Source organism: Trachemys scripta, chromosome 1 (genome assembly GCF_013100865.1).
Source record: "Trachemys scripta elegans isolate TJP31775 chromosome 1, CAS_Tse_1.0, whole genome shotgun sequence".
NCBI lineage: Eukaryota > Metazoa > Chordata > Testudines > Emydidae > Trachemys > Trachemys scripta.
In genome coordinates this window covers 70367659-70395171 of record NC_048298.1, presented here as the reverse complement: position 1 = coordinate 70395171, position 27513 = coordinate 70367659, and the positions used below count along the sequence as shown (strand labels likewise).

Sequence of the window (27513 nt, the reverse complement as noted above, 5' to 3'; positions counted from 1 at the left end):
GAAACTAAATTTCCATTAAGGAAGACGGAAACCCGTAGCACAAACTTAATGAAATCCAGGAAATTTCAGTACATTGTCTGAAAAGAGATTTTTTGCAAAGAAAGCTTAAATGAACATATGTTGATTGCACTGAATTCTTGATGCTATAACTAAGGAAATATTTATGTGAGGAAGTGTGACCTGGTATTCTTTTATGCTTGTTTCTCTTGAGTCAGATGCCCCCGTAATAAAGTAGGCAGAAGTTTTAAAGCTTGAATATTGGAACCAACTTCTAGATTGTTGTCAGCAGTATTAGTATTATATTGAAATATTTTGGTTAAGTGGCTGAAGTAGAATGCTACAGAAAGCAATTGGGAAATACAAAATACTTGCCAGACCACTTTAATGGTATTTACAACAATATTTCACATCTGTGTTCTGAGCAGATGTGTGTTACCACATAATTTATAAAACTGGCTACTGGGCTTCTTGCTCCAGCACCTCTCAGATTAACATGTAAGTTGTATATTACAGAAGATCACACGATTTCTGTGTCATATTTAAAAAATGTTGTTATTAACAGAAGGCCGGAAAAAAGAAGAAGAGAAGGAAGAAGATAAATCACAGTCAAAATCAATAAGAGACAGGCGGCGACCAAGAGAAAAACGAAGATCTACAGGAGTTTCCTTTTGGACTCAAGATGTGAGAAACTGCTTAAAACAACTAAAACATGTCTATTTCACAGCATTTAGAATTCATGTAAAATTATCACATAAAACTCTAAGCTATATCCTATTATTTTAATCCATGTTTCTCAAACTGGGGTCCGTAGACGGCCAGGTACTCCAGGGGGTCTGTGGGCCCCGTTGATCAACTTCTCCCCCTCCCTCTGTCAACTCCTCCCTTCCTCCCAGCACCTCCTTCGCACTGGGGAACAGCTGTTCAGCAACGTGCAGTAGGTGCTGGGAGGGATGGGGAGGAGTGGGGATGGGACATGCTTGGGGGAGGGGGTGGGGAGGAGGAGGGGCAGGGGTTGTCCGGGAACAGGAAGAGGTGGGGTGACGGGGGGGGCCTTGTGAGGAAGGTGGAGTGGGGGCTGAGCAGGGAACTTGGGGTCCATGAAAAATTTTAAATAAAAATGGGGGTCCTCGGGTTGCCAAAGTTTGAGAACCACTGAGTTATGATTTAATATGATTTTCTAGAAAACATAGGAAATGCAACATCATGAGATGGATTCAACTATGCCCATACTAGTGGGTTCTTCCAAAAATAATTGCAAACTTGCTTGTAACATGTTTTTCTCTATATAAAATGTGTTAGCATGTTGGAGTAGCATGGATTGTTGAGGTCTATATTGTCTGGGATTTCTTCCCAGGCCATTTAAATTAGTAATACATAGAATGAGATGACCAATGTATAGATCGTCATTCCTTTTTGCATGAGTGTGGCCACACCAGTTGTTAAACCGTAGGCCTATCATGCTTAAAGTGATTTTTGCTGATGTGCTCAGATATAGTTGTTCTGTATAGGTCTACAAGTTAACGGAGTCTACTTGTAAAGTGCAGGTAAACAATGAGAGCAGCAGTAACTTGGGATCAGATTTAAACACATCTAAATTGGGGTGTATTAGAAAACACCTTATTTTGAAGGGATAGTAACATTTCCACGCAGTGCGCATATCAAATTATTATAATGAAAAAGAATTCTAAAACACATAGATGATTATGATACGATAGGGACAAACCAGAACAGCTTTCATTAACCAGAATCATTTAACTTTAATCTACTAGAATTCTTTGAGCAAACAGTAGATTAAAGAAAACCAGCTGACAACACATTTATACTTTTTTTAAGCCTTTGACAAAGTCGGTCTGTCACAAGAGGCATTTAAGAAAACTATGTCATGGTATAAGAGGTAAAGTATTGACATAGTTTAGAAACTGGCTCAGAAACGAAGTGTTGGAATAAATGTCAACATGTCAAATGGTTAACATAAAGTGCTCCTAGGAATCTGGGTAGGATCAATAGGTAAAAAACAAATAATTACTTTCACTTACTCTATTTGTACAGTGTCTAGCACAATGAGTTGAGGCACCAAATGTTACTGTAATACAAATAATAATATGCTTTCTGGATTGCATACATAGCATGGGTTTTGAGAATAAGAGAAAAGAAATTGAGGATAAAATTCAGAAGAGCCTGATAAGCCCATTCTCTCCTGGATTTCCTACCTTGATTTTAAAACAAGGCCCCTCACTCCTTTTGAAGAAGCTTGTAGAACTGGTATATAAAACAAATACCTTCCCTGTCCAGCCTATTAAGATAGTCCAGAGAAGAGAGCCCTGACCTTAGCCACTGTCCCAGAGTTGTTTGTGATGTGTTTAAAACTCTTCTGACATAAAGTATTGTCATTTTAGAATGATACTTACACCATAAAAAAAAGTTCATGATCCTTCAAGTGCAGTTGAACAAGTGTCTAATGGGCAAGAATAGATATCTCTTATAGCCAGCTGTTCTGGTGCTAGATAATGCTAACATGAGTAGTTTCACAGTTGAGAAACATAAGCAATGATGATCAATTGAGAACAAAATTTCCTCCCTCTTCTTAGTTCACATACTTAATTTGTGAGAAGTAGATCCATTATCCTGTACTCTGCAAATTACTGTGTATTTATAATTGAAAGTAATTAAGATAAGTGAATTCAGAGCAAATTAACAAGAAGGCCTATACTCCCAATAGTGGGATTGGTTGCCTTTTCCTTTTACTTCTAAAAATAAGTGTTTAAATGTCACTGTTGGAAAGTGTTTCCTTATGTTAACTGTATAATCCCACTTTCTTCCACTATATAGTAGTCTAGTACTGAAAATATCTACTTGTTCAATGTTTCTGCCATTTTGTTTTGTTAAACAGAACAAAGCCATCCAGGAATGTTATGGGGTACTTTTGGAGAAATTCTTGTCCTTCTGTTTGCTTCTGGTGCTTTTATACAAAATAGATTTAATTCAAATAAACTCTGGACAAATCTACACTACAGAGTTACATTGGCACAGCTGTACCGATGCAACTGCACCATTGTAGCACATTTAGGGAAGACGTACACAGACAGGAGAGCGCTCTCCCATCGGCATAATTACTCCACCTCTGCAAGAGGCAGAAGCTATGTCGGTGGAAGAGCATCTCCCGCCAACATAGCACTGGTGTGGACAGCGCTTCGGCTGCTGTAACTTGTGTCTCTCAGAGAGGTTTCTTTTTCACAACCCTGAGGAATGTAAGTTACATCAACTTAAGCTGTAATGTAGATCAGCCCTCTGTCTTGAATTTTGACCTTAGAAATATAAAATGTTTAAAAACTCTCAATAGCATTTCAAAAGTTTACTATTTTCATTACTATTATTTTCTCCAGAGTGATGAAAATGAACAGGAACACCAGTCTGATTCAGAAGAAGGAACAAATAAGAAAGAAACCCAGGTAATGTTGGGTATTTTTAATTCAGTTGTGATCTCTTGAGACAGATTTTGTGTTTTAATTTTCTTTCATTGCAATTAGATTCGGTTATAAGAACACATCTGATGGGGTATCTTTTGAATCATGGCATGTTTCAATACCAGTTCCTTTGCAGTTTTGTGTGTGAAAGATGTCTTCTAGCTTATAAATGAACTACAGGCTTTAATGATAGTTTTTAATATATTTTAATAGTGGTTGTTTGAGTATTACCTCCCCCTTCCTTGCATTCTAGGTATAGATAAGTAGAATTTGTTGTAAGTGTTCATATTATTTCTAATTGTTACTTAGGCTGGTACTTGAGGGAATTCTTAGTTCTTCTTTGAGTGCTTGCTCATGTCCATTCCATATTAGGTGTGTGTGCTCGCCACATGCACCGGTGCTGGAAGTTTTCCCCTCAGGTTTATCACGACTGGACTGGCTCTGGCGCCCTCTGGAGTGGTGCCCGCATGGCATGGTATAAGGTGCGCCACCAGCTCCCCTCACCCTCAGTTCCTTCTTGCCACCAGTGATGGTGCTGGAAAGTCTGCTGCTTTGGCTAGCGTTGATTCCTTCTCTGTTCTTGCAAATTTAGAAATCCTATAAAATAGTTATACATAGTAGTTTTCTTAATTATCCTTAGTAGTAGTTCTCAAACTCTTCGTTAGTCCCAAACGGGACCCAGCCAGGGGTCGGGGCATGCCCCGGTACCCAGGCTTTAAGCCCTGTGATCGCTGCAAACGGCCTATGCCTGTCAGTGACCCACATACCAGCTGCCTAAGGTGCTTAGGCAGGGGACACATAAGTGACAAGTGCCATATCTGCAAGCCCTTCAAACCTAGGATGAGGAGGGAGCATGATATCCATTTGAAAGTGCTGCAAATGAAGTCAGCACTCATTCCAGCACCGGAGCAGCAGTCCGACTCCGCACCGTGGCCTCCGTGTGCAGTGCTCCCTTGGCGCCATCCACAAGCTGGCACTGGTATCCCTCCATGGCTCAGGTCAAGAAGCTGAAAAAGACTGTGAGGAGAAGATCTCCCACCTCCCGCAAGGGAAAGGAGAGGTCAGGGAGCAAGCCAAGACTCATGCTGGGCATCTCTACATCCCCCTCGGGAAGTCTAAAGTTGAGCTGTGCAGCCCATCCCATGCCTTGCCTGTGACTCGGGATAGTGGTATAGGCCCCGACCAGCTTCAGGTGCCGTCAATGCACGAAGCTCTTCAAGCCGCTCAGGAGATCCTGATACTCCTGGTGCCGCCCTCACCAGCTTCTGTGGTACCCCGGTCTTGGGGAAAACCTGCATTGGAGCCTATGTGTGTGTCCCCTCCCTGCCTCAGTGGTACCGTTCCCCATAAGAGGGGCGTTCCGACAACATTCGCTCGCCTGCAGCTGACATGCCTCAGGACGGGAGAGGCAGGCTCAGCAGAGCCTCTTCAGTCCCCGCACCAGGGTCACTGATCGAGGGACTCGAGGCTTACCTCGCTGGTAGATTGGTGCAGACCCTTTGAGGCACACACCACCTGGCAAGAACTCCGGGATCGGCTCTGACCATCTTCAGGGGCCCAGGATGGATCAGGCACAAGAGACCGCAGATCATTGGGCCATCATCGCCAGTCTCCAAAAAGGAAAGTCCCCCTTCTCAGGATGATCCTCCTGGCAACCGGCTCATAGTAGGTCCCGGTCGATTAGCATGAGGCATGGATGGCCGGGTATCTGACGCAGATTCCCTGCAACAATGGCTGGGGATGATCTAATCCCAATCCAGAGACCCTCTGGAAAAGATGGTTACCATTCCCCAGGCAATTCTTACCTTGCTACGATAGTGGACCAACCGCAGGACAGTCCTGGAGGGGATTCCGTTTGACAGCCCCCTCACTCCATTGAGTTGGTATCGGATGCCTCGGACCTCGGCTGGGGTGCACATATGGACGACCTCCAGACGTGGGAGATGTGGTCCCTGGAGGATGCGCGGTCAAAGAGCTCCGAGCAGTCCAGCTGGCATGAGGAGTCTTCCTGCCCCACCTGTCGGGCAAGATGGTATGAGTCCTGATGGGACCACACAGCCTCGACATTCTACATCAACAGGCAAGGTGGAGTGTGCTCGTCAGCTCTGTCAGGAGGCCCCTCCTTGGCCCCTGCCCAACCACCCGGATTTGCTGTCACAGGACCATGGCCAGCTCCTGGAACCCCAACCTCGAGTCCCTCCACCTCTTGGCGTGGATACTGCGTGTCTGAACCCGGAGGAACAGACCTGTACAGAAGGAGTCCAACAGATCCTCCTGGGGAGTAGGAAGCCCTCAACCAGACTGACTTACCTGGCCAAGTGGACGAGGTTTTCCCGCTGGGTGTCAGAGCATGGCGTCTCTCCCTTGCATTCTTCCATATAGACTGTCCTGGACTACCTGCTCCATTTGAGGAACCAGGGCCTGGCACACACTTCCATTAGAGAGCATCTAGTGGACATCTCCGCTTTTCACCCGCCGATCCACGGACACACAGTGTTTTCCCATGACATGATGGTCAGATTCTTGAGAGGGCTCAAGAGACTCTTCCCACAGGTACGAACTCCTGTCCCACAGTGGGATCTTAACTTGGTCCTCTCTAGGCTCAGCGGCCTGCCGTTTGAGCCGCTGGATTCCTGCTCCCTTTCCCATCTGTCATAGAAGGTCGCGTTCCTGGTGGTGGTGACGTCGGCAAGACGGGTCTCTGAAATTAAAGTCTTGATCTCAGAACCTCCATACACGGTCGTCTACAAAGATAAGGTTCAGTTGCGGCCCCACCTAGCCTTCCTGCCAAAGGTCTCCACCTTCTATATGAACTAGGACATCTTCCTCACAGTGTTCTGTCCCAAACCACACAAGACCAGTGAAGAGAGGCATCTTCATGTCCTGGACGTCCGGAGGGCCTTGGCTTTTTACTTAGAATGTACCAAGCCTTTCCAAAAATCGACTCAACTCACCCAGTTTCCTTACAGAGGATTTCCAATTGGATTACCTAGTGCATAAGCACCTGTTATGACCTGGCGGGGGTTCCACACTGCTGATTGTCAGAGCCCACTTGACGAGGGTGCAGGCATCTTCGATGGCCTTCCTGGCAAACATACCTCTCCAGGACATCTGTAGAGCCGCACCATCGTCCTCTGTTCACATGTTTACTCTCTTTTGCTGCTTTTGTGTCTTTTCTATAAGCCTAATGGATTGTGTGTTCATGTGTTTCTCCTTCATTAGTCTCCAGTGCAGATTCTTTGTTGCCCTCGGATCTGTCATTATTCTTTCATGTTGCTACATTGAGCATTACTTACTTCTTCCTTATTTCTTTCTGTGGAATTGTAGTCTGATATGTGATTATGGTAATTTCGAAGGAGTTATGGGAATATAGAGCCAAAGTAATATATAATTTTGGGCTTGATTTACTATTGTAAGTCCTTTGACACATGCAAAGCTATGTGGATGCTAACTTGAGGGATTTCATTAATGAACTTCTCAAATAAAGCTACACACTCTACCACTACTAAATGTTGTCCAGAACCTAATTTTTACATGGGATTGGACTAGCTGAACACCATGCTCCTTGTCCATTTAAGAAGTAGTGGTGGGCTGAGTTCTTGCTTTTCCAAATGATGCTGCCTCTAGCTGAACCACTTCAGCATTGCGCACAATACAGTAGCCAGGTAGTGTACGCAAGTTGAGAAACAGATACCTGCGTAAAGCAAATCCCGACAAGGGGTGGGAATAATAATTTTTAAGAAAGCAAAAGGAATATTTGATACGAGCCAGAAGAAGGGGGTGGGGGGAAAAGCTAATCGGGCTAGAAACTATATTACTTGTCAGATGCAGACATGAAGTGCTTCCTTCAGAAAAGCAGATTCCAGTATCAGAGTTGCAGGAGAACTAGTTGAAAACTGAGCCGCCTTGCTGAAGGGAGGAAAATTTTCACCATAGCATAAACTATAGTATAGAACGCCAACATGCTTCATTACTCTCTTTTTAGATTTGTTGATAGCTTGACCACTTTAATGCCTTGTGAAGAAGGCTGGGAATTTCCCTGCAGCTTCTTAGCTAGGAATTGCATTGTTTTGGAAAACTTGAGTACAACTGGTGTGGATGAATGAAAAAGCTTTTTGCATTCTATTCAGAAAGCTTATAAACATATGAAGCTATCACACTGAGACTTATCATTTGCCATTAGAGCTTCTTAAAATGCTGAACTGTCTCCAGTTCTGGGTCATTTAACTTTGAATGTTCATAACTTCAAAGTTATTTAAACTATTTTCTTCAAACATGACTTGTGTGAATGTTGAGTACTGAGTTGTAGGTGGGGTTGTATAAGAAATTCTAGCTGGTATTACTACAAACTGTATTTTTATTAATAATTTATGTAATGGCAAAGATAATATTTTAAGACATATATGCATGAGAGTTGGAGGCAGAGTTAAGGTTGATTTTGAAGCTTACCTCTCATTTCCTGGCATATGATTGCTTGATTTCTCAATCTTACCATTAACACGTGTTTTTTGTATGAATAGACTAGAAGCCAAAGGAGTAAATGGGGCTCCATTCATGTATTCTGTAATTCTGCAGCCACAGAATTTGCTGCATATTCCATGGCCTGTCACAGAAATGGGCTCCAGTGTCCAGTCTTTCATTTTTTAAAAATTGTTTCTATCTCTTATGGTTGTGGAGAGCACCTTGAAAATATTAACCAGTTACAAATTTTTGCACTGTCATATTACTGAGTTTGCAGACCGCTTAAAATAATAGCTCTGAAAATGTGAGTTCTCTTCTCCAACAGCTGTACCTCCAGTTTACAGTTATGCTTTGTTTATACAAACATCTGGTATATCATAATCAGAAAATATGGGGACAGCATGAAAATGGGTTTAATATCAAAATAAATAATACAGGGCTATTAAAAATCTACATTTTCAAATATTTTTAAATAGAGAGAAACTGAAAAACTCCTGCCTCCAAGGCACCTGTGCACAATTGTTGTGAATACTTACTGTCCCAAGCACAAAATTTACTTGCCCACCATTTACTGTGATGATTAATATTGGAAAAACTGATTTTTGCTCACTTCTGCATACCCAAACCACCAGCCCCAATAACTCATACAGGTTATGGGGCAAATAAAAATTCATAACATGTTTTTGAAAATATTTAAATACAGTTTGGAATAATGTATTGATTTTTGCTGCTTATTTTACATATTGGTCAGAAAATAAAAATCATTTGAGATAATGAAGTTCTCTGTTACTCCCTTAAGTGGTGCTGCTGTTGCTTTCATTGCCTAGTGAAGTTACAAGCCAGAGATAGAAGATAGCAGCTAAAAAGTTCTGACAGCCTTGGCGGTAACTCAAAAATTGAAACTGAAGGGAAGAGGTCAAGAACAAGTCTTGCAGATGCCACAAAGAAAGTTGAAATAGACAGAATGGTTTCTGGCATGAAATCTGTAAGGAACCTGACAAATGAGTTAAATATTTTTCAACATCAGAGGTCTTTGAAAAGTTGTTTATAATAAGTCTTCAGTCTATGCTTTGATGTTCCCTGTACAGAACTGCATTTTCACTAGTTAGCTGATCATTCATCCCTATTTTTTTAAAAAAAGAAAAGTCAAACAGCAGTAACAGTTTATAACTTGAAGGTCATCATAATATAATTTTACTTCAGCTGCTTTGTGCCAAGAGCAAGGATTTCCCAATACAGCACATAAATTCAAAATACTTTGCTACTTATAGGAAATCTGTACTCTCACAAGGAAGATAAACTTAGACCCACACAAGAAATAAAGATAAATTGTTAAGTAAACTGGGGAGGGGGACTTGTCTGCAAATGGTTCTGCAATATCTCCATTCTGAAAAATTAAAGGTCTTTCATTGAAGCCCTATATTTAATTACAATATACCAGTACTGTTCACTGCTCTCTCTACTCACTTCCTGAATTGGTATCCCTTTGTAGTCTCAATTTCAAGATGAATTGTCTTCCAGACCAATGCATTCCATCGATGTAGCATTGTGCTAGAGAAATGCTACAGGTTGATTACCAATAGTTTCTATTCTTCTAAATGTCAGGTTCTATAAACCCTTATCTTAAGTTGGTTTGAATTCTGAGTAGGGATTGAGAGAGGGGTTAGGAAGCAGTACTGCTTGTAAGACAGGGCTCACTGAAAATACGCACATCCATTTTCTGCACTGGTGAATCAGATCTGGTTTGTGTGAATAAAAACCAAGGAAAGATTGCAAAATTTTGTCCAAATTGATCATTTGTCATATCACTAGCAATGAAATCTTTTCACAACTAGGATGAATTTCAAGGAGTAAGGTGACAAAATAATTTAACTACTGAAGTAACTTCAGTAGTTAAGTTGCCATAAGCACTAATTTTAAAATGTGCATTCCAGAGCAATACCACCGAACAGCTCACACTGTTGCCTCCAGACATGCCTGAATGACATTGGTTCGTTGCTGGTTGCTGTAGAGGAGGCATTTACTTTAGCGATGTGTTGTTTCATTGTGATCAAGTAGTCTTCAGCAATTAGTCTGTTCTCTATCTTTTTACTAATTAGATTGTACTTCAGAATTTAATTTGGTCTTGTAAATTGCAATCCATGTCTTCGTCTTATTATTTTGGGATAGCTATTTGGCTTTTTAGCAAAAATAATGCTCAAAAATTGGAATGTTAGAACCTGATTTGATAGAACTGGAATGTTAGCCAGGACACTTGACAAAGATTAAAGGCCTCACAGAACTGCCAACTCTCATGATAATATTGCAAGTCTGATGTTAAGTGTTATTTAAAAGTTTTCATTTCACAAACTGTTGTCACACTTTCATTACTTTCAATAGAATTGAAGCCAGGTTGCCATCATTCAGATGACCAGTGTTTTCCTAGGCTTTTGCACATTGAAATGAGGCTACTATTATTTCAATTGACCAGCCCTCATTCTCATTATGTATGGAACAGGAAGGAGACAGTGAGGGAACAGGCGATATAAGGATGGTGGTGATGGGAATAATTAAGAGGGATCAAGGGAATGCTGGAGGACAGACTGTGAGAAAGGATAACAGGAACAAGGTAATATTGGAGGGCAGGCATGGATTATGTGAGGGGCAGAGTTCAATGTGGAGGATAGAAGATGGCAAGAGCAGGCATGGAGAATGGGAGAGTGGTGAAAGCTTTGATGAGAGGGAGATATGGAAGACAGACAGAGAAGGAAAAAGAGACAGATCTCCCACCTCAGAGAGGCTAAAATTTTGTCACGGAATCCTGCTTCAGCTTCAGGGCTGTGGGGCAGGAGCTGTCAGCCAGCGGGGGCGCTAGGGGGTGGCCTGGAGCTCCTGGGCGGCCTGGAGCTCCTGGACGGCGGGGACACCCCCACAGCTCTAAGATGCTGCTGGCAGCAGTGGGGACCCCGCACTCTCAGCCACTGTGGGTGTGGGGTACCTTGGAGTCCCTAGCAGCAGTGGATGCTGGACCCTCCTCCCTTCCCATTTTGTCATAGTTATTTTTAATAAAAGTCAGTGACAGATCAGGGACTTCTGTGAATTTTTGGTTATTGCCTGTGACCTGTCTGTGATATTTAATAAAAATAACTGTGACAAAATCTTAGCCTTAATTATGAGGGAATGACAGATCGATCACCGCCTAGCAGTCAGAGGGAGGCTTGTCCTTCTGTTTTTGTATTTTCACATGCAAATTGGATATAAGGGTATTCATAGACTGAAAAGTCAGAAGGGACCATCATGATCATTATCTGATCTCCTGCAAGCCACAGAACCTTACCAACTCCTCAAATAGACCCCTAACCTCTGACTGAGTTACTGAAGTCCTCAAACCATGATTTAAAGACTCCAAGTTACAGAGAATCCACCATTTACACTAGTTTAAACCTGCAAGTGACCCGTGCCCCATGCTGCAGAGGAAACTGAAAACTCCCCCAGGGTCTCAGCCAATCTGACTTGGGGGAAAATTCCTTCCCAACCCCAAATATGATGATCAGTTAGACCCTGAGCATGTGGGCAAGACCCACCAGCTAGACACCTGGGAAAGAAGTCTCTGTATTAACTCAGAGCCCTCCCCATCTAGTGTCCCATCTTCAGCAGTTGGGGATTTTTGCTATTGGCAGTTGCTGATGGGCCACATGCCATCGTATTCTCAAATCTCCAGACAGGCAAAACGCAGATGTAATTTATTTTTAAAGTCTTGTGATGGTTAAGCCAACACCACAGTAATGGATAAAGTATAAGAATTAAAATAGAATAGAATGTTGTTTTTTTGAGTACTGAGTCGTAACTTTTGGAAGCTTGAGGTTGCCAATATTAGGATAACAAATGTCACTGGATGTTTAAATTCCACCTGGGCAGACACCAAAGATTGACACAAGTGACTTTGATTTAATACTGCACTCCAGTCGTGTTTTTCGGCTTTCAAATCGTGTGTGTGGCAGTTTTATAAAAACTGCTCAGTAACAACAGCGACTCAGGATATGATTAGTTCACATATGTTCCCATTTTATTTTCTTTACTGATAGTTGTCCTAAGGGTCAACAAGACTTCTATGGTGACTCAATACATGTTTTCATAGGATTCTGTGATTGTGTGTGTGTGTGTGTGTGTGTGTTTATTTATATAGCCCCAGTAGTGTGAATGGTGTTTAGAGATAAGCATTATTGTTACTTGCATAGATGGGAATAAATGAAGCAGTGTAACTAACAATGCACAAACAATAATGGAAAATTTATGGATAAAATTAGGCACCAGACTCTGTTCAGTTTTGTGAATGCATTAGGAACACAGACTGACAACTGAAAATTTGCTACGGCATTCAAGCAGTCTCATGTGTGATGTGAATGTTCTCCGATACCTGTGTTGGAAACTTCTCACCAAAACTCGCTTTATGCAGAACTCTTTGAAAAACCTTCTGAATGCTGCAGATATGTCTTCCTGAGCTCCCATTTCCCTTCTAGTCCTAAAATGCCAGTGTTCAAAGGGTTAATACGATCTTCTAGAAGTATTTATTAAATGCAGAATATTTTTGGTTGAGGCGGAAAAACTTTGAAAGGGAGCAAGAGGCGAAAATAATAAGGAATGTTAATATAAAGGTAGCAACAACAACAATCCTTTCCTGGTTGGGGATGGAGGGCAATGTTTGGTCAGACTGCATGGGGAGTGCACTGCCTCAGCAGTGAGGAGGAGGGAGCAGAGGGCATGCCTCAGAAATGCTTCCTCCACTGTGGGTGAGCAGGTGGGATGTTAGCTGGATCAGAAAAAAGGATGCTCTCCCCCCGGGGGGTAATGGTAGAATGTGATTTCCCAAAGATGCCAGATGCCACTCCTTTTCCTTGGGTTCTTGCATCCTGTTGGTAGACTGGGGAGAAAGAGTAGGAGCTGATTTTTCCTCCCCAAACAATTGAAACTTTTCCCCCAGGCTTCAAGACTCCCTTGTCTCTCCAGCTGCCCCACTCCTACCTGTAGTTCTAGATAGGGGACTGTTTCCAGGATGCAGTGGATCTGACTGATCACCTGGGTTTTGGGATCAGGAAGAAATTTTTTCTTATTGGGCCAAATTAGACACGGTCAGATGAGTTATTTGCTTTCCTCGCAGCACTGTGGAGATGCAGTTGGGATAACAAATAGAATTTGGAATTCTAATATTAAGAGATAATATGGGTATGGGTAGTTTGTTGCAAATGGGGCCAATGCAGATAAAAGCTAAAAGGACCGGCTCCCAGACCATGTGCTTGTAAGGAGAAGGGAAGGCCAGAATTCTTTGCAGACCAAGCTTTTCTCTCCTCTCCCCTCTTCCCCCCCTCCCCCCCTTGGTACCCTTTATAGCTCCCTGAGTCCTGGCATTAGGCTGCAGGGTCTGCCCTGGGTTATTGGTTATGTAGGGAGAACTGCAACCTTACACTGGACCCAGTTAAATGCCTGGTTTTTGAGGTGGGTGGTCATGCTCCATCTCCAACCAATGTTAATAAAGTTGCAGCCTATTGCTTAAAATCCATTCCAGTGTGTCTCTCATGCAGCAGGGTTTAAAATCTCTGATATAGAAACAGAGTGGAGTCTTCAGAAGAGCCCAGCGTTAGCCTAACTTCACTCCCACTGAAACTAATGGGAGTATTACTATTGAATTTAGTGGGAGTAGGGTTAGGTCAATGCTAGCACTATTGAATATCCCAGAGGGGAAGAGGAAAAATGAGGTATTTGGATTTTTTTTGTTTTGCTCCTTACAGGACAACAAACAATCCAGCCCTTTCAGAAATTCCCTCATACGTCATAATGCTGTAAAAAAGGAAACAAAATCAAGTCTTAAGCAGCCTAGTAGATAAACATAGCTGGGAATGTGCAGGTAGCATTATAGTCATGAGAAAGAGCCTGCATTCATAAAACAATACAATTATATTGATCATTCAAAGGAAAAATAATGGAGAACTACAAGTTCTATAGTGTTTAAGTGCATTCCTGCACATACAATTCTATAATTAATTTTAATTAAATTTGGTTCTTGACCCAACATGTGAGACTTTGCTGTGTCTGCAAACTCCTCTGTAATTTGGGACTTAATTACTCTTTTGTATATGATCTTAAATTGAGTAGCTGTATACAAAAGGTTTCATTTTGCTACATATTGTTGGGCAGCAGTTCAGATTCCCCACCCAGTTTAATCCTGTTTAACGGTAATGCCAATATTTTTCTAGCTTGCCACTGAATGTTGTTCAGGATGATATGTAGTGACTCGGACAGTTGAGCTCTTAAAATACTGCTCTCCAATTAAAAAATAAAAAAGGGTAGGAGGAAGAGGATTGGAGGTGGACACAATCCTTGTCTCTTATTTAATAACTTTGCCAAATGGCAGAGAAACTGAGGAATTTACATACTTCTAAAACTATTCTAACGTTTCAGATAATACTAAAATCTAAGCCTTCTAATAAGTTTGTACTAACTTGTTTGCAAAACATTTTTCTGGCAAATACTTTCTAACACGTTTCCTCTTTGTTGATAGCCATAACAAAATGAAGCTGTACATAGTGTTCAGATAATGAATGGTTGAATAGCATTCAGCTTTCTCCTGTGTTTTAACGCAACTCTGCCACGCTACATTTATTCGCGGATATGTTGAATATTATATTTAATGAATGTACAAATATCAATTTGCCCTAATGTTTTTTTTTCTTCTCTTTTCCAGAGTGATAGTCTTTCACGGTATGTGTTTGATTTAAACAAATCATTTATTTATAAAACAGAAACTTTTTTGACTCATATTCTATTTTTTAAGTTCTTAATGTACAAATCCTACTTTGCTCTCAGTAGTTGGTTAGGTTAAGCTCTGAAAAAATGTTAATGCTGTAAAGATTTAGTATGTTTTATATAGAATATAGTAATAAAGCCATAGGATTGACTTTTTACACATTCAGGCAGGTGGGAGATTAGAGGTGACCCGAAGATATGTCCAAAATGTTGTTTTGGTTATGTGCTGAAATATTTATTTATACTGCACCTAAAATATGCTAGGTACTTTGCAGAACATAATCGATCCAGACTGTGTCCCATGCAGTTTACAATGCAAAGCTAAGATTTTCATAAACTGTCTCAATTTTTGGATACCCAGTTTGAGACACTATAAGGGGCTTCACGTTCAGAAAGTGCTGCCTCCTCTGAAAATCAGACTTCTTGAAGTTTTTTCAAGATGTTTACCTGTCAGAGAGACACAAATCCTGCATTCCTCACTCCTAATAATGTGCATTTCTAGATGTTCCTTATGTACAAAAACCATTTCTTAGATAACAATGAATGTATGCGAATATGACTTGGCTTTTGGCAAGCTAGTGCCATTGCTCTTGATTGGTGGGTTGATACTGAATATGGAGCATTCCGCGGTGTCACACTCAATGGGGAAGCAAAGTAGGCTGCATTCAGTAGACCTGAAATGCAAAGTCATTGAACATTAGAAATAGGCTGAAAATGCCACTTAACTCATTCATTTGGAGGATTTAATCTTAAAGAAGTAATATTACAAAAATCCTGAACTATTAAGTCTTTTATTTGCAGTTAACTCTTTTAAAAGAAACCTGCAAAGGAAAAAATGGGTGTGTACTCATTGTAACAGCTTTATGATAAATGGCCTGAAAAACTTCTTTAAAAATAAATAGACAAAAACAATCTACTTCTTTAAAAAACATTAAGAAGTCCGGTCCTGTCTGTGCTAGAAACCTCTGTGTTAAATGAGGACGTTACAACAGCTGAACCATGCAAGTTGAGCAATGGGAAGGGGAACAGATTTTTGGTCAGATTGTTTAAAGCCGTTTGGATTTTTGTGTGTGTGTTAATATCTATTTCACTTCAGTGACTAATATTGACTAAAAGAAGCCTTTGTTAAAGGAGCCATGCTGCTTCTGGAAAGGTAGCTGAGCTCACAAATAATATCCTGGAGAATTCCCTGAAGTCCTCCAGTAAAACTGGGAAGACCAGACTCGACTTGGCAGATCTTTTTGAGGTTAAAAATAAAACCGAAAAAATAATTCAGTGCTTATAAAAGATGCATAAGCAAAGAAAAGTTCTTTTAAAAAATCTTGACAAGGTCGTCTTCAGAATCATGCAACAATGTCGTGAAGGAATGTATTTTAATTCAAAAGAAATGTTGACATAGAAGGCTAATGTTTGCACTCCCTAAGCCGTACTTGAAAGTCAGAAAACCCTGTTTTCATTTTAAATAAATCTTAATGTTGAGTGGAAGAAAGAAAACTTTAAAAACTGTTTCCACCAGTTAGAGAGGGGATAGGAGATAATGGTATGAATAAACTAAGTATGCTTGATACACTGCACCAGGTTAGCAATGTTATGAAAATAATAATCTTTTCTTCTTTTAAAGATACGATACAGGATCAATCAGCACATCATCAGGCGACCGTTATGATTCACTGCTGGGGCGGTCTGGGTCACAGAGTTACTTTGAAGAACGAAAACCATATTGTAGTAGGCTAGAAAAAGAAGATGCAACTGACTTTAAAAAGGTATCTGGACCAGTAGTTCTGATATTAAAATAAACTATTATGTGCGGTCTTCCCCCCCCCCCCCACCTTCCCCAAATTCTGACCTGAAGTAATCAGATTACTTGCATTAAGTTCCAAATCTTGCCTCAGCCTAAGGCCTGGTCTATACTACTGGGGTAAGTCGACCTAAGTTACGCAACTCCAGCTACGTGAATAACATAGCTGGGGTTGACATAGCTTAGGTCGATTTACTGCGGTGTCTACACCGCACTGGGTTGACGGGAGAAACTCTCCCTTCGACTTCCTTACGCTTCTCGTTCCAGTGGAGTACCAGAGTCGACAGGAGATTGATCAGCAGGCGATTTAGCGGGTCTTCACCAGACCCACTAAATCGACCCCCGGTGCATCAATCGCCACAGCGGTGATCCCCAGTAAGTGTAGACATACCCTAAGTAACTCAACTTGGAACTCCACAGAGGCAAAGGGGAAGAATCGTATCCACCTCCCTGGCTATATAGTAGCTTCTGGCCCTTGCATTCACCTCTGCAAGAGAAGGGGAAGGTCCAGAGGAGCCAAATGCTGTTTGAATGATACCACTACCTTGGTCCTTGTGTTGTTAGAATTGCTTGACATCTATAATGGAGCCTTTTATTTGGTGCACTTGCTAGTACAATGTAAAATCGAGTCTTGTTGAAAACTAGAAGAAACTTGTGAAGAAATGAGCAACTGTTCAACTTATTGTCAATGAGAGATTTTTTTCAGAAGAAAAATGTTTCCAATTGTTTTCTGTAGTATGGAACTATAAGGTAAAATTATCACACATTTCATCTTGTCTGTAATATAAAAGACAAAAGTTTCTCCTTTCAGGGAATTTAAACATTTTACGTGTGGAAGCTAGAATTTTCAAATACTACTACTTACAGTACTTTTATCACCCTTATGAAATTGTACTGTTTAATTCAATAAGGGATAAGCTAGTAATATTCTTAAGAAAATTCCCTAAAAACTAGTTGAAATGATATTGTTTCTGCAGGTGTTTTTGAGCCATTCAGTGGTGGGAATATAGTTCTCTATTAAGTTGGTTCAGAACACACACAGAAAAGTACTGTTCTGTTCTATAGAACCTCTGAGTATAAATTTATTCGTTCTTTTCATACAATTAAATCAAGTTTTTGAAGAATGTAGCCCCTTATACATTAACTAATGCAACCAAAAGAGATGCATATTTCTTAAACCTGTCTAAATTTTCTCCTAGCTTTACGAACAGATTCTAACTGAAAATGAAAAGCTGAAAGCACAGTTACATGATACCAACATGGAGCTGACGGATCTTAAACTACAGTTGGAAAAGGCCACTCAGGTTTGTATTCACACACAAAGCAAAGTCTCTGGCTGGTAAAATGGGTAACAAACCAGAAAATCCTGGAAATAGAATTCACATTTTTTTTAGGTGTTGGCTTTACCTTCTCTTTTTCTAAAAGAATGGGGTTAAGTACTGCAACTGCCCTTGTTGCTGGAGACGAGGGAAGGCCAGATGGGAGGGAAGGTCGCCTAATGCAAGTGTTAATTGTTAAGGAATCAGTGATGCTTGCCGGCATATATCTGACTAATTTCACTGCAGGGAGGAAGGCGTAAAAACAGAGAAAATGATTCCACATTGTTGAATTATGTTTATGTTCAAAGTATCAATGTTTAACTTATGAACTGATTGATTTATAAACTTGATGGCAGGTTTACAGACTGCCATGCTGTCACTGGCTGATTAGATAACCTGTCTTGTGGTTAAAGAGCAAATAGTGCAACTCTAAATAGGTGCAGATAACTGCTCTCAAATAACAATGTGGCATATGGTGATATCACATCTGTAGATTAATAGTAGGTTTCTTGTTAAAAATTATTGTAGAAAGAATTGATAAATAAATATCTGTACCCAGTATACATCACTGTAGTATCTAAGGGCTTGTCTACACTACTGCTTAAATTGATGTAACTTACCTCGCACAGGAGTGTGAAAAAGTTCCCCTCTCTTCCCCCGAGTGATGTAAGTTGCATTGACTTAAAGCGGTGTCCATACCACTGTTATGTTGGCAGGAGATGCTCTCCTGGCAACATAGCTTCCACCTCTGATTGCGATGGAGTAATTAAGCCGACGGGAGAGTGCTCTCCCATAAGCATAGCATGTCTTCAGCACTACAGCAGCTGCGCCAATGTAGCGCAGTAGCATAGATTAGCCCTAAGCATCTCAAAAACATCAATGAAATCATTGATGTAACACCCTTAATGGTAAGGATGTATTAACTTACTTGTCCAAGGTCACAGAGGACATCTGTGACTGAGCCAGGAACAAACTCCGTTCACTTTTATACCATTCCAGAACCTTAACTACAACACTGTCTCTCAGAATATAGGTATTAAAGAGTTTCCTGGGCATGAGATTAAATACTATGTAAAATTGTATGATTTGATTTCAGGAATACAAAAAAGCTTTTATTTAATTCTTTGACTTTTGACTTTTCTTTGACTGTTAAGACCATAAAGAGTTAAAATATTGATTTTTATTTTTTTTATTGTTTGCCTCCTATATTTTATATTGTTTTTCCACCATAAATCCCAAATTTAATTATTAACATTGTATTTCAGAGACAAGAAAGATTTGCTGACAGGTCACTCTTGGAAATGGAAAAAAGGGTAAGTTTCTGCAAAAGATCTAGTGGATACTTAAGTTTGTTTCGTTTTGTTTTCCATACCCCAGGGTAGATGTATTTTATTGAACTGATTCTTATGATTTAGATGTTCGGTTTGTAGGATGCAAAGTGGCAATAAATGTAAGGTAGCATTATAGGCAGTAATACTTCTTTTAATAAGTTGTCCTCAAACTGTCAATTATATTAGAGAGAAAAGGTGGGTGAGCTGTGTGTGTGTGTGTGTGTATCACAGCTCTGTTCTACCTTATTTAACTGTGATGCTCAGAGTATCTTTCCCAGACCTGAAGAAGGGCTCTGTGTGGCTCAAAAGTCTGTCTTTCACCAACCAAAGTTGGTCCATTAAAAGATATTACCCCACCCACCTTTTCTCTCTCATATTCTGGAACCAACATGGCTGCAATAACACTGCATACAATATTCTACGTTAATTATATGTAATATAACCACACATGTGGTGGTGATGTAGTAAGTTGCACCATTGACTTCCGCTTCTGTACTCTGCTTGTTAAACAGTTTTCCCCAGAATTATATCTAACATTCCATATCTCTAAGCGGCTTCAAACAGCTTCATTTAAAAAAAAAAAAAATCTTTAAACTTTCTCCTCGTTTACTTAGGATCTGATGTTTTGGAACTTTCCAGGGTGAAAAGCAAGTACGGGGTGTCTCATTGGAATCTCCTTTTATCATCAGTAATAATGCTGATACCACTTTGGGGGAGGGGAGAAGAAGAAAATTGATGAGGGTATTTTTTTTTTTTTTAAATTGGCAGAGAGGATCTGTTCGAAGCTGTGCAAAGGTTGGGAATTTTAGTAGTCCTAAAGGAGATGGATTTGTAGGCAGAGTGAAGATGAAGTTGTTGAAAATACAGATCACTCACATTCTGTGAGAGATAATATGTATATTTGTAAACAAATGTATATGTAAGCAATAAGACACAGGGTTTAAAATATGGTCATACTGAACTTAATGTATGACACAAACTTTTAATTTTGTGTCTGCATTTCCATTATAGATTCATTTTTTCAAAGCTAATAACTTAGCTGTAAAAATTTCCTTTGAACAAAAGTTTGGCTCTTCTCGAGCAACTTTTTTTTTTAAAAACGCCAAATTCATTTAAATGGTTTTTAAGCTGTTTTTAAGGTATAAAAAGAAGAGTAGTGAGGGGAGGATTTTTTGTAGTGTTAGTTTCGTTATTCTTAAAGTAAATTATTTATATTGGAATATTATATGAATCCCTTAAATTTCCCTTTTGCCCTCTGCCTCCTAAACAAAAAACAGACCAAAAAAACCCCAAGCCAACCCTGCGCTATATATAGTTTTAATAGTATACAGGAGTACTAGATCTAGAAGTTTAACAGGAATTATTGCAGATTAAGAAGCCACTTTTAGTTCTACAAATCTTACCAATGATAAAATAAAAATGTACTTGTTAGTTATGGTGGGGAACCAGGGAGGTGCAGAAATGCTCAGCTGCACTAACTGACTGAAATTCCACTATGGTAATTTAGTGAATGAACAATGCATAAGGAAAATAAGGCTCCTGAAAGCATGCAGAGATGAAGACGGCTTTCCTTACTGTTGCATTCATTCATTACTGCTTCCTCTCCAGATAGCTCTAACAGTTTGTCTGCACCTTCTGTCCCTCAATTCTTTTGACCCCTAAGGTAGCTCTCATCTTTTTCTCTGGGTAGTGAGAATCACCTGCTTTAACTGGCATTTCCTTTGCCACTGTGGTCACACAAGTGGAATTTATTACTTTTAATTATGTATATCATAGGTGTAATGGCGCCCATTTTTTAATAGGCGTTGCAATTTAATTACATGTGTAGTACATGATACTCTTGTATTTCAGTAGCAAAATTCCTGCTTTGCTCTCAGTTTCTAAAATAGGCCATTGTATTAAGAGACTTAGTGACACTATGGCCTGGTTTACACTGGGGGGTGGGGGGGATCGATCTAAGTTACGCAACTTCAGCTACGTGAATAATGTAGCTGAAGTTGACATACTTAGACCTACTCACTGCGGTGTTTTCACTGCGATGAGTCAACTGCTGCCGCTCCCCCATCAACTCTGCCTACGCCTCTCACGGTAGTGGAGTACAGGATTTAATGGGAGAGCGCTTGGGTGTCAATTTATCGCGTCTAGACTAGATGTGATAAATCGACCCCTGCTGGATCGATCACTGCCCGCCAATCCGGTGGGTAATGTAGACATACCCTATGAAACTGTTTGTTTTCCATGGAGGAGACTTTTTATCCAGTCAGTTTCACTGTAGAAATGTTACTCTTTTACCAAATTTATTACATAAAACACGTAGCGGGTCAAGGGAGGAATAAAGGTTGTGATAGCATTACTAAGTAGTTGAAACCTAGTTGGCTCAAGGAATGGAGTTGTTCTTTTTATTTTACCAACTCAAACATAACTCTGATATATGAGGAACATTTTTTAAAAAAATAATTTATCTTTTGATTATACATTTTCTCCTTTTCCATTTCCCTGCTTTCTTTTACGGACGCTCCCCGACTTACGCAAGTGTCCCCTTGCGTAACTCATTTTGCGTAAGTCAGGAACGAATACCAGACCATTACGCCAATAAAAAAAATAAAATTAAAAAAAAAAACTTTCTAGCTTATGGAACTTGCGGAACTTTTTCCATAAGTGCGGATTTGTGTAAGTTGGGTTTGCATAACCCGGGGAGCGTCTGTACTTTAAATATTAGTTAATTCATCTAGTGCTCAGATACCATTTTGAGAGTAGTTTTAAAAAAAAATCCACCTTTAATACTTATTCTTTATCTGAAGAAGTAGTTGTGTGTGACATCAATTCTTTCCCAACAGCAATGTCACAGAGGAATGAGTTCAGCAGCTGAATCGACAGCAATAGCCAATGAAATACTAAAGATTCTTTTTTTCATTCAAATATTCTTCATAATAAGAAAGTGGTATGAGGATAGAATTATCTCTAATTAGCTTCCCTTTCAAAATAACGTTGTTATACTCTAGAATTTAGTTTATTAATAAAAATCCCACTTCAATTACTTTTTAACTGTTAGCAGTAAATAAAGATTGGCTATCCAGAAATATACTAGACACCTTTATTTAGTAGAATTTTTTGTGTGTCATTTTGAGAATTTTTAAAGGCAGCACAAGCCTATACATAAATGAAGCAGTAAGCTAAAACTCATGTTCTATTTTGCCAAGTGTGAGACACATGTTTTACATAAAATCAAAACTTGAGGATATATTCATATAAAAACAGAACCGGAAAAAAATGAAATAGTGGGAGGGGCTGGAAGAGATGCAGGTAGGTGTTACCATAAGGAGGTAGGTGTTACCATAAGGAAAAGCTAATAGAATCGTTTGGGTTATGACCCATTTTCAAGATGAGATGTACCTTTCTTCACTAATGATAAATAAACTTATTAAAACTATGTTTTATAGTACTAGCCTAACAATTATTCCAGAAGTTGATTCTGACTAATACTCCTGCCAGCCCTAAAAAAAAAAAAAATGTTTCTATGCCATAAACTGATGATTCATTGTCAACATAGTTATTTGAGATTAGTTACATTGTTGTAGGAACTGGGCCAGTCCTATGAAGATTGGGATGGGTGGCACATGTCTCATCACTGCTAGGAGATCCCGGCAATATTTAGGCAGAACAAGATTAAGGGTTCCATTTATAGCCCTTAACTTGGTAATGTAGGTTAGGCATGCTTTTGGGCATTCCAAGTAGTACAGTGAAAGTTGTTTACCATCACAGAATAGATGAGCCAAAACTGCAAAATTTGGATCTTGATCAGGACTTCAAACCTCATCCTGAAGTCTCCCCAAAGTGTGGGGCTGCTCAGACATGAGTATTTGGATTGGGGACATCTCTACCTTAGTTATTGAACATAATCCATATAACCCAAGGATGCTTCTTGTTTGGAGGCAATAACTGTGTACTGGGATAAACCAACTCTTTGAGGTGAAAGGTTGAGGTGTTTATAAACTCAGAATATGATTGCTACTGATGTAATAGAGAATATCCTCAGGTTGTTCATTTTTATACTGAAGTACTTCTTCTCACACCTGCATTCTGATTACTGTTAATTCCTCAATAGTGCTTGGCTATAGCCCGTCACCTTACGAAACCCCAGACATCTCATTATTTTGGCAAACCCCTTTGGCCCTCTCCTGCTAAAAGTAATTCTATTTTAAATTTAATGGTATTTAATCTTTGAAGCGGTTGGGGAGAGCGTCAGAAGTTGTGGTGCCTGTGTTAGTTAGCATGTGGATAGAGAGTAGCCAGGAGAAGTACCCATGGCCCTTATTCAGAATACAGGATTTGCATACTGCAGTTAGCTGAATCAGAAACTTCATAATTGACAAATAAGCATATAGTGAGGGATTAGTAAAGCTAATTTTTGTGCTCTGACAGATTTTTTTTTAGGTAGGATTAGAGAATTAGATAAAAGCAAAACTCTAATTGAAATGTGAAAGAGCTGATGTGTTACATGATCCAAACATTACTATGTCAAAAGACACATCTATTACTTTGGGGAAGGGGAAAATGCATGCAACATTGACCTTGAATGATGGTTCTGGCTTTTTTTGAACAATAGTATGGCTTTGGTTTTTTATAACTGCTATTTACTTCTTTTTTAAATCAGACCTTTTGTTTCTGAGGGAGACTTACTTTTTCAGTGGCACCTGGGGAGGACACTTCATAAATAAAACTATTAGATTGAATAGAGTTGAACAGCACTAATGCACTGTAATTAACAGAAGATTTTTGCAATTGGCAAGCAAACAAACACAGGGTTAAAAATCAAGTATACAACAGAGAATGAAGTCTTAGCATGATGAGACTTCAATACATCTCTGGACTAAATCTTCAAAGAGAAGTGAGGAAAGGTTTTTGTTGTTTTTATGGGATGCACAAATAATGATTTGACTTTAATCCTGTAACTTAAAATTAGTCCAACAGACATGGAAATTTTAAAAAACAACTTCCTGAAAAATATGGCTAATAACTAGGGCTGTCGATTAATCGCAGTTAACTCACATGATTAACTCAAAAAAATTAATCTCGATTAATCAGTGTTAAATAATAGAATACCAATTGAAATTTATTAAATATTTTGGAAGTTTTTCTACATTATCAAATATATTGTTTTCTATTAGAACACAGAATACAAAGTGTACAGTGCTCACTTTATATTAGTTTTTATTACAAATATTTGTACTGTAAAAATGATAAAAGAAATAGTACTTTTCAATTCACCTCATACAAGTACTGTAGTACAATCTCTTTATCATGAAAGTGTAACCTACTAATGTAGATTTTTTTTGTCACATAACTGCACTCAAAAACAAAATCATTTAAAACTTTAGAGCCTACCAGTCCGCTCAGTCCTACTTCTTGTTCAGCCAATTGCTAAGACAAACAAGACGTTTACATTTACGGGAGATAATGCTGTCTGCTTCTTATTTACAATGTTACCTGAAAGTGAGAACAGGTATTTGCATGACACTTTTGTAGCCAGGGTTGCAAGGTATTTACGTGCCAGATGTGCTAAACATTCATATGTCCTTTCATGCTTCGGCCACCATTCCAGAGGACATGCTTCCATGCTGATCATGCTCATTAAAAATAAGTGTTAATTAAATTTGTGACTGAACTCCTTGGGGGAGAATTGTATGTCTCCTGTTCTATTTTACCTGCATTCTGCCATATATTTCATGTTCTAGCAGTCTCGGATGATGACCCAGCACATGTTGGTTTTAAGAATACTTTCACAGCAGATTTGACAAAACGCAAAGAAGGTACCAATGTGAGATTTCTAAGGATAGATACAGCACTCGACCAGGGTTTAAGAATCTGAAGTGCCTTCCAAAATCAGAGAGATGAGATGTGGAGAATGCTTTCAGATGTCTTAAAAGTGCAACACTGTGATGCGGAAACTACAGAACCTGAACCACCAAAATAGAAAATTTAACCTTCTGCTGGTGGCATCTGACTCATGATGAAAATGAACATGTGTCGGTTCACTCTGCTTTGGATCATTATCGAGTAGAACCCGTCATGGATGCATGTCTTCTGGAATGGTGGTTGAAACATGAAGGGACATATGTCTCTTTTGTGCATCTGGCACATCAATATCTTGCAATGTCGTCTACAATAGTGCATTGCAAACGTTTATTCTCACTTTCAGGTGACATTGTAAACAAGACATGGGCAACATTATCTCCTGCAAATTGTAACCAAACTTGTTTGTGTGAGCGATTGGCTGAAGTACAACTGATTGGACTTGTAGGTTCTAAAGTTTTAAATTGTTTTGTTTTTGAATGCAGTTATTTTTTTGTACATAATTCTACATTTGTAAGTTCAACTTTCATTATAAAGAGATTGCACTACAGTACTTGTATGAGGTGAATTGAAAAACACTATTTCTTTTGTTTTTTGCAGTGCAAATATTTGTAATCAAAAATAAATATAAAGTGATCATTGTAAACTTTGTATTCTGTGTCGTAATTGAAATCAATATATTTGAAAATGTAGAAAACGTCCAAAAATATTTAAATAAATGGTATTATATTATTTAACAGTGCGATTAATTGCGATAAATTTTTTTAATCACTTGACAGCCCTACTAATAACTGGTCAGTATTTCTATTAACTAGTGAAAGCTGCTAAAATTGCTGTTTAAATGTTACTTCTGTAAGTTGTGGTACAGGGAATCCAGGGTTTGTTTTTTTCTCCATGGGAAAATAGTGACTGTAACTGTGGTTTTGTTTTTTAAAATGTGCTCCCACTACAGTAAGAAGCTTGTTTTTAGGGACGCTTCTGTATCATAGAAACAACTTTCATTTTCCGGACACTTATTAATCAGAATTCTGCTATTTGCATATCAAACAATTTACTAGGTCAGCCAATTAAGAGTCCCTCTTGTGTAGCTTGGACTAGTGTAGATAAAAAGCAATTCTATTTTTTTAAAAACTTCTTTTTATTTAAATTGGATTGTTTTATTCAAATTAAAAACCGGTTTGTTTTAAAAAAATCTGTTTCAAATTAAAATTAATTAAATTTTGAAATAGACAATCTATTTTAAGGCCTAAACTTTCTATAATCTATTAAAATCATTTAAATACCAAATAGTACGTTTGCCAAATTTTAAAGAAAGACATACCACTGAACTCTTGGAAGTCACTGGCAAAACACCTGAAACCAGAATTTGTTGAAGTGCTAAACTAGCTTTCACAGCAGTAGCCTCTTCTGTAGGTGCAGAGAGAATATTTTCTTCATTTCAGTTTATTCAACTTGTTCAGTTCAATGACTAGTTCATTCCAAGTTGAAACACCAATAGGGAGCTAAAAAAGCAGGAAAGCTTGATTTCCTCTTCTAAACTATGAATACAAATTAGGTGAGAAAGCATGAGATCTGCTAGTTCTAAAATTTTGAAGGACATGGTGACCATGGACACCGGATGGAGAGGGCTAGTGTTCTGAGGTGGCCCAAGCATTCTTTCATGCAGGTGTTTGGTTGGCTGGTTCTTGTTCACATGCTCAGGGTCTAACTGATCACCATATGTGGGATCAGGCAGGAATTTTTCCCCAGGTCAGATTGGCTGTGACCTTGGGGGGTTTGCCTTCCACTACGTGTGGGTGTGGGTCATTTGCCAGGATTATCAGGGTATACACTACTTAATTATTTCCCCGCAATTGCGGGACTCGGCCACTGGTGCACCTCACTTCCTCCTATTCTCTGCCTGTGACACACAATAGTCTAGTTTCCTATGGGCTGCAACATTTTGGTTGGGTTTAGTATGCGGGTGCTCAGTGGCAGTAGATATTCAGGAGGTCAGACTACATGATCTGGTAGTCCCTTTTGACATTAAACTCTGATTATGACCAGAAACAGTCAGTTCAATTCATTAATTAGGCATAACACTTCCTTTGTTTAATAAATCAGTTTTAAATGCAAAACATGTTTTTATAAACTTTTAGATAATCACCATTTTCTAACATAAACATGTTAAGAATGTGAATAAGCGTAAATATGCTGTTTTAAGTAAATCTTAAATAAATGTATAGATATAGCATATCCTCCTGGTTAGCAAAATTAAGCACCAGATCTAGTGTAAAGGCTACATTTAGTTGTAAATCAACATTTTAATTGGTTATCAACCAATGAAAATCAACCTTTCTTTAGAAAAAAAAAAATGAAGTACAACTGCAAAACACAATTAAAATTATTTTAAAGCAGTGTTTCCTGCTTGCTGATTTAAATCATGATTGAAATTGGTTATTTAAATTGCTTTGATTTGAATCAATCCACCCTGGCTTGAATTGTAAAAACTTAATGAAGTTTGAACT

General features: G+C 39.1%; 1 protein-coding gene across 8 annotated transcripts in view; it reads left to right on the top strand.

The window, feature by feature from the left end:
• Positions 1–27513, top strand: part of PPP1R12A (protein phosphatase 1 regulatory subunit 12A) — a 222196-nt gene that overhangs the window by 183978 nt on the left and 10705 nt on the right. For all 8 annotated transcript variants that reach the window (XM_034772126.1, XM_034772117.1, XM_034772066.1 and 5 more), the window contains 6 exons: positions 563–681; positions 3384–3449; positions 14644–14660; positions 16327–16468; positions 17703–17807; positions 19088–19135. In XM_034772126.1, coding sequence (XP_034628017.1) covers positions 563–681; positions 3384–3449; positions 14644–14660; positions 16327–16468; positions 17703–17807; positions 19088–19135 — 497 coding nt within the window. The remainder of the gene's footprint in view (positions 1–562; positions 682–3383; positions 3450–14643; positions 14661–16326; positions 16469–17702; positions 17808–19087; positions 19136–27513) is intronic.